Source organism: Anabrus simplex, chromosome 2 (assembly GCF_040414725.1).
Source record: "Anabrus simplex isolate iqAnaSimp1 chromosome 2, ASM4041472v1, whole genome shotgun sequence".
Lineage (NCBI taxonomy): Eukaryota > Metazoa > Arthropoda > Insecta > Orthoptera > Tettigoniidae > Anabrus > Anabrus simplex.
The window spans coordinates 712,846,506-712,858,455 of NC_090266.1; the positions used below are offsets into that span (position 1 = coordinate 712,846,506).

General features: G+C 39.1%; 1 protein-coding gene across 1 annotated transcript in view; it reads left to right on the forward strand.

The window, feature by feature from the left end:
• The window catches only part of blow (blown fuse), a 101,125-nt gene extending 89,530 nt beyond the window's left edge, over positions 1 to 11,595 (forward strand). The window contains exon 4 of the mRNA XM_067139385.1: positions 10,490 to 11,595. Within this exon, the coding sequence (XP_066995486.1) occupies positions 10,490 to 11,215 (726 nt within the window). The 3' untranslated portion in view covers positions 11,216 to 11,595. The remainder of the gene's footprint in view (positions 1 to 10,489) is intronic.
• Positions 11,596 to 11,950: the final 355 nt, after the last annotated feature.

Consider the following 11,950-nt stretch of genomic DNA (forward strand, 5'->3'; position numbering starts at 1 on the left):
ATTTGGCCAAATGTGACCATAAGAAGGGACAGAATCAAAGGACACGTCTTGAGACATCCAGCACTTGTTCAGTTAGCTTTTGAGGGAAGTTTTAAGTGGTAAGAACAGTAGGAGTAGGCCGTTGTATGATCGCATCATGAACACGCCATGAGATCACTTTCACCACAGTTATCTACCTACAGTGCAAATTCCTGGTATATGAACATTAATGTCTAGAACATTTTAATATCGAATGCAAGAAGCCATAGGAATAAAACTTGCTACTTCATCGGTAATAATGTCCGACTCGTTGGCTGAATGATCAGCGTACTGGCCTTCAGTTCAGAGGGTCCCTGGTTCGATTTCCGGCCGGGTCAGGGAATTTAACCTTCATTGGTTAATTCCAGTGGCCCGGGGACTGGGTGTTTGTGTTGTCCCGAACATCCCTGCAACTCACACACCACTCATAACACTATCCTCCACCACAATAACACGCAGTTACATGGCAGATGCCGCCCACCTTCATCGGAGGGCCTGTCTTACAAGGGCTGCACTCGGCTAGAAATAGCCACACGAAATTAAAATCGGTAATAATTCTTAATTTACCGATGGAGGCAACCACATGTCCATTTACGGAACAAATTAACGGGCTTATTGAATAATTTCAACATCTTTGATCATTATTTTGATCCTTCTGATGAAAATGATTTATACATGTAATACTTGTATGTATAACCAACATTTACCCATTTTATGAAACAAAAATTTGCAAATACAGACGCGTAATGTCACTATCCGATTTATCCCTTCAATTTTAACAAGGGAATTTTTAATGAGGCAATTTGGATTTATCATGGGATAATGTTTATAACATTGGAAATGAGCATTAATTACAATAAGAATAGAATTATGTATTTATCATTTATTATTTACATGCTAAATTAAGTATTTGAGGTCATGTTGAACATAAACTAGGATAATTACAAATAATTCAAATTAAACACAGTTGTCTCATAACATCTTCTCAAGCACAACGGCCACAATTGCTTTCCTTCAGCTCATACATGTCGCACGTAATACCATTAAGTTCTTGGGTTGTTTAGGGAAGCCGAAAAAGATCAGGTTGAGAGTTAGGGCCCGGGGAAGGGGAAGGGATATCTATGGCGGTAGCATTGTAAGTCTCGAAAGGTACGAACCTGAAGCTTTTCCCTTATAATATGTCTTAAAATGTGTATTAAATTGTCACACAGATTCGTAACAGTCCATAATTTCATAATCGAAATTACCCCATAGCAACTTATTCAAATACCGAGCTCGCTAGCTGCAGTCGCTTAAGTGCGGCCAGTATCCAGTATTCGGGAGATTAGTAGGTTCGAATCCCACTGTCGGCAGCCCTGAAGATGGTTTTCCGTGGTTTCCCATTTTCACACCAGGCAAATGCTGGGGCTGTACCTTAATTAAGGCCATGGCCGCTTCCTTCCCACTCCTAGCCCTTTCCTGTCCCATCGTCGCCATAAGACCTGTCTGTGTCAATGCGACGTAAAGCAACTAGTAAAAAAAACTTATTCAAATTGCCCCGCGCGGCGACATGAAAACTTCGGAACATAGTACATTAATAATCCAACAAAATGTGTGATGTTTGGGACATCACTGTATATTTTTATTTATTGAACTATATATTTAATTGATAATATGTATATATTTAATCACTGATAGGTCATTTTAAATTAATATGTATATATATATATATATATATAGGGCTTTTATCATCCATTTCAATCATCATTTCATTTCTTTGTATCGCGGCTATAACGTATTCTGAACGAACAAATTATTGGGTAAAGTATTTCAACATCACGCATATTTATAACTTGCAGTAAATTTTCCAATAGCCGTTGTGAGGTGACCAGAGTCAGCAGGCTAATATCAGCCCAGTTCCAGGAAAAGTACGTCATCGAGGTTACGAGAGACCTTACCCTCTCCACCTCATGAAAAGACAGTTGATACATTATTAACACCCACTTTTCAAACTCAGCTTCGAGACGCTTTATTTCAGCGGGAAAGTTCAGCCTATGTGAATGAACGTAATGAAGCAACGTGATGGATGCACAGCTATACAAGGGAGAAGGGATGAGACATCGAATCTTACTGGACCATGTGATATGGCTGATGGAAGGAGACTTTTGAACCAATATATACCACCGACAAGGGCTGGAGAGGACATTCTCATTCGGACTCTCATTCAGATTCTCATTCGGACTCTCATTCAGATTCTCATTCAGACTCACATTCAGATTCGTATTCGGAGATTCGGACATTCTGATTCTGATTCTCACGCTTGGAAGATACTCTTACTACGATTCTACGTCTACACATCGGAGAAGATTTTAACTTAGTTCACTTCGCATCTGAGTATATTCTACTCAAAAGTTACTCTCATTGGGACTTGTTATCTCAATGACGAGAGGTAGTCAACGGGAGACCGGTTTTTGACTAGTATAGGGCAGGAGAGCTTTTATTATGAGTTTAGCTACGCTACTGTTCCGTAATACGGAAGAATACGAAGGTATTCTCTCCATGAACATAACCCATGGTGGTTTTGCACTTAAAATTAGGACTCATTACGACTTTATGTAAGGAGTACAATAGGAAGTGTTAAAGACAGGAAATGTGGATGTAGGACTGGAATCCAACAACAGATGAGGCAGCCTGTACGAGAAATCCACCCATCTTCAGCTTCAAGACAACAGAGTCTACATTTGGTGAGCTTATGGCATAAGTTACTGCAAGTCTTCGCGCAACAGTTCATTTTCTTAAAGTTAATTTCATTCACTTTTCCTTTTGCTTCCGTAAGTTCAGATTTCGTTAATACGCCGTTACGTCACGTTTTCATCTTAATAAATAGCTGTTTTAATTAGTATTTTATGAAATGATTATTAATGATCCTTAAATTCCAAGTTAGTGTACTTAATGATTTGTGTTCCGTTCACCCCACCCCTGGGAGTTTTTTGAGTCTCATTACGTATTTTTATTTATTATTATTATTATTATTATTATTATTATTATTATTAATTATCTACTTTTGTTTTCAAGCCATAAGCTTGAAGACTGGCGCCCTTGGGATACTGTTTCTGGAGAAACCATGACATATCATTTATTTATTTTAATATTAAAGTGACCCGCCACGTTATAAATTTGTCATACATCTGTGGGCAAAGTGGGTACGTCACAAATGTGCCAATGTCCGGCGTGGTGACAGCTAACGTACACGGGAATCATAGGTAGGTTACGTTAGCTTAATTGCTCTTACGCGGATTTCATAAAAGCTTAAGGCAACAAAACGTAAATTTATAATCTACAGAAACAAGAAGCTTTCGCTACTTACATTGGTTAATGTAAAGTACGTCCATAGTCTTTCAGATTAACAGATATTCTTGGAAACACTATGGATACTGTATGTTAAGCACACTACTCTGGTCCCTGCCGAACTTACACTGATAAAATGGCATCTCTAGTTTTACCAAAAATTCTCGCAAATGCTAACCATTATCCAATTTTCCCCGCTATTCAAAATGCGCCCGTGTACCATATCCACCCTTACTTAGATATCGGTAGGCGTACATCCTTGATCAAGTGTGAAAATCAGCCTGCTACGTTTTCGACATTCAATTCAGTGGGTCACTTGACGAGTCAGTGCCCGAGACATAAGCAACTAACAGAACTATGTCACTGTAGACCAAACAACCTGTCAGCACCACGTGGACGGCCTAGGTTAATCGGAAGTTGCCTATACAGTGCGTTTCGCTGGCTTTCTCACTCAAACTTTCCGGTTCGATTCCGGCCCAGTCCGATGGTATTTGATGGTGCTCAAATACATGAAGCTCGTGTCGGTTGGATGAATGCTCGACGTTGTGGCTTTCGGTTCATAGGAACCCAGTTTCGATTCCCGCCGAGCTGAGGATTTTTGTCGCATTTGGTTAATTCCTCATAGTATTAACACAAATGGTGAACGGGGACGGATGCTGAAGAACTATGCTTGAACACTAAATGTTCAGCAGGCTAAACGATCGCTTATATATACTCACTCAGCTTCTAGAACTGTACACGTTTCCGATTTCTGGAAAAATCGACTTTAAGATCGATTTGAAACATCTTCAATCCATGGATAGGTGGGATCGCCTGATGTGCAGGCAACAAGCTGAACATACCGCTAACTAAGGTTGCATCTTAGTCTACCAATTCTACAAGGGAAAATGCCGTATTCTATGCTTTAATTTGGTTTTGAACAGTATACTGCGGTAGCTCTTATTATACAGCGTGTGCATACGTGAAGAACAGAGAGAACGGGTGAGTGAGCAGTGTATTTAAATACAGTCAGCGGCGGCTAGTTTGAAAAGGAAAATCCACCACCTGTTTCCAGTCATTTGACTGGGTTAATGAATGAAGCCCCCATCTAGCGACGAGGATAGGAATTGTGCACTTCTCTAGGGCAATGATTAATGACTGACAGATGAAATGAAATAATATTGGAAAGTATTGCTGGAATGAAAGATGGCAGGGAAAACCGGAGTACGCGGAGAAAAACCTGTCCCCCCTCTGCTTTGTCCAGCACAAATCTCGCATGGAGTGACCGGGATTTGAACCACTGAACCCAACGGTGAGAGGGGCCTAGTTACTGTATCGTAATATTTAACCAAAATTTTTCTCATGGATTGGTGATTTATTTTCCTTATATGTTTTTAGTTGGGGCCTAGTTATAAATGCTTATATCTGTTACGAAGTGGACACATCATTTACAACTCACTACAGAGTCTCACTGATATACTACTATCAGTAAAAAGCATATTTGCAATTACTTCATTAAGTAGACAAATTAAATTGTTTCATTTCATTAATGATTACAATACCTTTAATCACATACTAGAATAAACTATGCCCTATAGGAGTAACTACAGACACATTGCAATACAAAGACCATACGGTATTATTAAAAGACGTCTCTTATATTTTATCTTAAGTGTAAACATTAAAATGTTGCCACTAGAATAATAATAATAATAATAATAATAATAATAATAATAATAATAATAATAATAATAATAATGAAATGTGGTGTTACAGAAGAATGCTGAAGGTGAGATGGATAGATCGAATCACAAATGAAGAGATACTGAATCGAATTGATGAGAGGAGATCGATTTGGCTAAATTTGACGAGAAGAAGAGATAGAATGATAGGACACATCTTAAGACACCCAGGACTTGTTCAGTTGGTTTTTGAAGGAAGTGTAGGTGGTAAGAACGGTAGGGGTAGACCAAGGTATGAATATGACAAGCAGATTAGAGCAGATGTAGGATGCAATAGTTACGTAGAAATGAAAAGGTTAGCACAGGATAGGGTGGCATGGAGAGCTGCATCAAACCAGTCTATGGACTGGTGACTCTAATAATAATAATAATAATAATAATAATAATAATAATAATAATAATAATAATTCAAAAACTAATGAAACTAATGAATATAGGATGGCAATGGTTGGCTAAGGTTGTGTGTGTGAATAGTGCTCCGTTAAATGTGAGTTATTTTATAAAAATAATGTAAGTTTAGTGATTAAAACCTGGACCCTTAGATTCTGCAAGTGTTGTGGAGGCCGTGGAACTGTAAATATTGGAATTAATCCTCTAAGAGTTACACTTGTGATAATTATTGTCGAGGTTATGGCCAAGTGTTTGTAAACAAAGGCATCAAGGTAGTTTAATGTGCTTTTCAAGAGTCACGACACTCTTATATAGTATCTTTGGTTTCGATTCGATATGTCGAGTCAAGGTAGCTTGAACGTGTGGTACCGGGGTCACAACACACTGCTCACATTACATTACTTGCCTATCGGTTAATATTACATTAAAGAATAGATATAGTCCGCGCACCTTTTAGCGACATTTCTTTGTGCGGGGATGAGGAGTAAGGTGGGAGCTTTCCCGGTTCCGGCAATACTGCCAAATGAATGGAAATGAAATCTGAAATGAATCGATAATATGATCGATCGATATGAATTTTCGAAACCTTTATTATCTTAATAACATTATTTGCTTTACGTCCCACTACCTACTTTTTCGGTTTTCGGAGACGCCGAGGTGCCGGAATTTAGTCCCGCGGGAGTTCTTTTACGTGCCAGTAAATCTACCGACACGAGGCTGACGTATTTGAGCACCTTCAAATACCACGGAATGAGCCAGGATCGAACCTGCCACGTTCGGGTCAGAAGGCCAGCGCCTCAACCACTCAGCCCGGCCTTTATTATCTTAAGCCAATAACTTGTCATACACACATAATATAACATTTTTCGATGCGAATCTTGTTCCTGGCATGAATTCTATAGTTCGGCTTTGCTGTGTAAACAACAACAGTACTAGTACCTAAAGTGTACGCCAGATGTCGCACAGCGATTCATAAGCGATTCATAGTTTGTGTTTTAAAGGTTGCCAATACAAATCTCGAAGATACTCGAGGTCGACCGTTTCAGCACTATAGGGTGTCCATATATCGCTAAAAGGTGCGCGTACTATATAAGTACCTGTGTGAAGTGTGGGAAAGCGGTACCTAGGCAGGACATAGCATATAAAATTGAGTGTAACACCTGTAGCAATTGGTTTCACAGTAAGTGTGTGAACCTTAATGATTAAGATGTAGAATTTTTGAAGTCCCAGGGTCAGACATGGAGGTGTGACCAGCGCAACTCACAGCGGCGTAGGAACATGCAAGAAGAAGCGCAGTCACTTGCGTCGGCACCATCAGTTGGGGACATTTATAAACTGCTGCAAGCTTTAAGTGAAGATATGGCTACACTGAAGGAAACAACTAGTGTAATAGAAAAACAGTTAGGTAAATAGATTGATAGGCCGAACGTGCACAAACGAATTCTAGAAAATCAGCTGTCAATAATGAATAGGCAGCAAAATATTATTGATAACTTATTATCTCAAAACAATCGGCTTGCAAAAGTTTTCAGTGAACTTAAAATCCGGTACGATGACAACGAGCAATATTCTAGGATTAACACGCTCGAGATATACGGTGTTCCAGAAGTACCGAATGAAAATGTCTGTCAGACTACTAGTATTAGTAGGTACTGGTCAGACGGTCATCAATGTCGCCCTACCCCCCACCCCCCACCCCCCACCCCTCCACTGAAATGCTTTTTCCGAAAACAAAAAATACCTACGTGTTACTTTTATTTTTAAAAGAGATTAAAATGCCAATTTTCACATCTGTAATGTGCTCAGTTTTTATATATAGGGCCTACTGTATAAATGCTCATTTTAAAAAACCCTTTTAACACTTCGCCTTAAGTGGATTTTTCAGAGAAAAAATTATGCGTGTTCCTTTACTTTTGCAGCAGATTCCAAATACCAATTTTCACGTCTCTAACATGTTACGTTTTTGAGATACACTCATTTTAAAAAGTCACCCCCTTTGTCAGACCTGTTCACCCCCCTCCCCTTAAGTAGATTTTCCAAAACAAAACAAAAAGTGTTTCTTTATTTTTAAAGGAGATTTCAAATACCAATTTTCAAAGGAGATTTCAAATACCAATTTTCATGAATGTAACATCTTCAGTTTTTGAGATATAAGTATCCGCATGAAAGGAATTCAACCCCTTTTTCACCCTTTCTCACCCCATTAACAGGATTTTCCGAAAACAAAATAATACGTGTTTCTTTATTTTTAAAGGAGATCTATGCATTAATAGAGTTTAAGAAGTCCTGCATGCTAGAACTTTATAAACATATAACATGTTCAGGATTAAATGCGGCATTACCTGAAGTAACCACACTCTGTTCTTTAATTTTGACTACTCCTATTTTGTAATTAGCGGGCGTGATAACTCAGTTCCAATGGTTCTACCTTCTCATCAAGACGGTCGAGACTTGAATCGCAGTCGATGCATGAAACATTTTTAAAATGGGAAGTCACGTTCTATTGATTCAGATTGTACTTATGCTGTCCCTTACCTTTCTTTAGTACTTTTGAGCCATAACCACATCATTTATGGTGGTGTATTTTGAGTATCCAACCACACAAAATCATTTTAGTGGGTGGGGTATAAGTTCAGGCCAGTAGCGTGGGTACAACGTTTCCTTGGAAGGGGTTGTAAAAAATTATTTTTATTTTTTATTTCGAATTTGCTGTACGCCGCACCGTAGGTCTTATGGCGACGATGGGAAAGGAAAGGGATAGAAGTGAGAAGGAAGCGGCGTGGCCTTAATTAAGGTACAGCCCCAGTATTTGCCTTGTGTGAACATGAGAAACCACGGAAAACCATTTTCAGGGCTGCCGACATTGGGGTACGAACCCACTATCTCCCTGATGCAAGCTCACAGCTATGTGCCCCTAACCGCACGGCCAACATGCCCGGCGGATATGAAAAGTAAGCCGGCCCTACCGAGTGCGGTGACGTATCTTTAGTAGATACTGATGGTTTTGATTGTTACCCTGTAATTATATCCAACAATCGAAATCATAGCGTCTGTACTCTTAACAGAAACCGGCTGCATTATTGAAACTGTTCGCAAAATTGATAATATCGTTCTTCGTTTGTGACGAAGTAGAATCTTCATTTAATTTGTCTTCTTAAAAAAAGGAACCATTTTGGTACTACGTCCCGTGTAGTTGACTACCTTCCAGGTCGTAGAAATTTCGATTACGGGAGACTCATAGCCATCGCTATTGCATCCACAAACAAGGCTGTATGCTGTATCTTCCTCCATCCCATGCCTTTCTTAACTCTGTCAGTGCCGGGAATTGAATGCAGGATGCCTTAAGTCAAATTCTAAAATAAGGAAACCTAAAAGCAAACAGCCGGCCCCGCGGTGTAGGGGTAGCGTGCCTGCCTCTTTCCGGAGACCCCGGGTTCGATTCCCGGCCAGGTCAGGGATTGTTACCTGGATCTGAGGGCTGGTTCGAGGTACACTCAGCCCACCTGCTTATAATTGAGAAGCTATCTGACGGTGAGACGGCGGCTCCAGTCTAGAAAGCCAAGAATAACGGCCGGGAGGATTCGTCGTGCTGACCACACGACACCTCGTAATTGCAAGCCTTCCGGCTGAACAGTGGTCGCTTGGTAGGCCAAAGTCCTTTCAAGGGCGTTAAGTGCCGTGGGGTTTAGTTTTTGGTTTTTTGGTGTATTTCTTTGCCGCGTTATTTGTATAAAATGTCACTTCTTTATAGCTTATCACATGACCATTATTACTGTATAATAAAATTACCGTATTTATTATAAACCAGAATATTGCATCTTTACTCAAACTATATATTCTTGCATTCATTTCACTTGTGCTCGGAATATATGAAATGCTGCAGTTATGTTGGGATGGGAATAACAGTGGTTGGCGGGGGCTGAGGGTTGTCGTTCAAGGAGTTCAGACACTCCAGGAGTTTTAACGAATGTACTTTTATTAAGCATTTTGTATATAATGTTTCATGTTATTAGCTTTCGGAACCCTCAGGAATCCACCACTCTTATTTGGATCCAAGGACACTCATTTCCTTTTTAGGTATTCTATACCACCTAAACTCTGGAAGTTTGGACACTTATCAAAATAAAATTCTGGATGAAGAACTACCTTAATCCCCCTCCCCCAACTGAAATCATGGCTACGCTACTGCTCTGTCAAACGATCTTTCTTGGCAATGAGACAGATAAAAGTTATTTAAGAAAAGACAAGAAAAATTATCAAAATAGTCATTAATTTCAATTTCCTGAAAAGCTGTACGAAAAATCGGGGTTTCCATGATTCTGTTATAGACATTTTTGCTGCCAAAAATCGTCGGATAGAGTTGTGTTTCAAGAAGTAATATATGCAGATGTGCAGAGAGGATATATTTGTGTCCGTTTAAAAATGCACGCTTCTATTTAATCTTTAATACCCATCAATTATTTTAATCTACGGTATGTCTCTACGAACTTGTGTGCTAACACTTTGATAAGAGTCACGCGCCGCCACTGCAACGTACTGGAAGGACGTCTCGATGGTATTCACTATCTTCACTTCCTTGTAGAGCTATTATCGAGATTGTTGAAGAAAGTTCACGCCCCTACATATTTCAACAAGACGGTGCACATTCTAATCACTCCCGTCGTGTTCGTCAATTCTTGGCTGTTCTCTTGTTAATATTGTAAATGATATGCTTCTTTTTTATTTCGGAAAGTCAGAAACTATAATAAAATTGTATAGTTGGTTCTAACAAGTTTTTATGCTTTATTAATGATAAAAACCCTCGGATGTTCTTTTTAATGTTTAAATTGTGCAATAAACTTGTTGTTCATGGTAAATTCATGAAATAAAATTCGAACTTTCCATCACTACACAAAATAAAATCACCATTGTCCACTTGAATCCTAACGAACATGTAAGCAAAACTCATCTCTCCATCGATCTGCCTCACTGACTACCAATGTACACACTTAATTCACCTCGTGTTAACTGGTTTATTGTTGGTTTTGTTCCAGTTCATCGCCCCTTCTGTCAAAGATAAAGAGCGCTGGATATCAGCCGTCAATGATGTGCATCAGAAGCAATCGAGCCTTGTGGAGGAGAGCGAAAACACTCGGGTCGCCGTCAAAACACCGCTGAACTCAAATGGTGTAGAGAATGAAGAGGTATATGACGACATAAGTGCGCACAATTCTCAGTATTATAATGAAGAAATATACCACGATATTCCCGAACTTTTCCCTGAACTTTGTGCTGAGAAAACTGAAGTGTCTCCACTTCGTCGGCGACCTGTTCCTAGCATCCCAAATCAAAACTCTTCGGATAGTGACTCCGTGTACGACGACGTGGACAATGCATATCCCAACAGTTTGTATTATAACTGCCCAGACAAGAAGGGACAGCCTAGTGTGGAGCCTCAACTTTGTGATCCTGAGACACAACCATTGTGTGAAGAGGAATATGTGGACGATGAATACATTTACGATGATATCGGAATTTTAGATAGGCTAGGGACGCATAAAGGACCATTTAATCAAGAAGGTACTAGTTCGCAAGGACGAATTCAGCATATTATTCAGAAAATAACATCCCTCGGAAACATTCCAAAACCTAATACGAACAATGTAAATATGAACTATCAAACTAGTGACTCAAACATTCCAAATGAAGAATTCTATGAACCGATTGATATTTCTGAGGAAGGTGTGGTTCCTCCTAAGGCGAATCATGTTCGATATTAAGGCATTGATTCATATATTTATAATTGTCGAAGGAAATATAATTTTACCAGTGATAGAGTAAATTGTGATTTCTGGATAATGATATTTTTCTACTGCAGCAGTTGCCATAAAATTCTGAACGAAAAGGTGCTATCGTTTCAAATACAACCTTGTGTTGCGTTTTATAAATTGCTGTTGTGAGCTAAACATTCACGAAGTGTTCCTAACTGTGTGGTGAGATAGACAAAATCCAGCAAGGAGTAAAATTATTATCTACGTTGTGTAAGAAATAAGGGAGTTGCCTGTAGCGCTAAACACTCCTCATAAATTGTAGCCTATTATACGCTTGTAATTATTGACTTGTCTGATGCTGCTCAATATATTTTCAATTTGTTTAATTTTGTATTGACTAACGAATTGATTTTTACAAAAATTCTAGATATTTCTATAGGTTGAAGATTACTTGCTGTTCATACCCAATTTTGATATCCCTGAATGGACCTTCGTTTATAAAAGGAATTCATTACAACAACAATATTCCAGGCAACAATAAATAACGGATAATTTACACATTCTTAAAGGTGTACACCATCTTCAGTATGTAAAAAATTAATTATACTACGAAAAGAAAATATTTTACAAAACAAGGTACGATAACTTTTTTTTTTGCTAGTTGCTTTACGTCGCACCGACACAGATAGGTCTTATGGCGACGATTGGACAGGAAAGGGCTAGGAGTGGGAAGGAAGCGGCCGT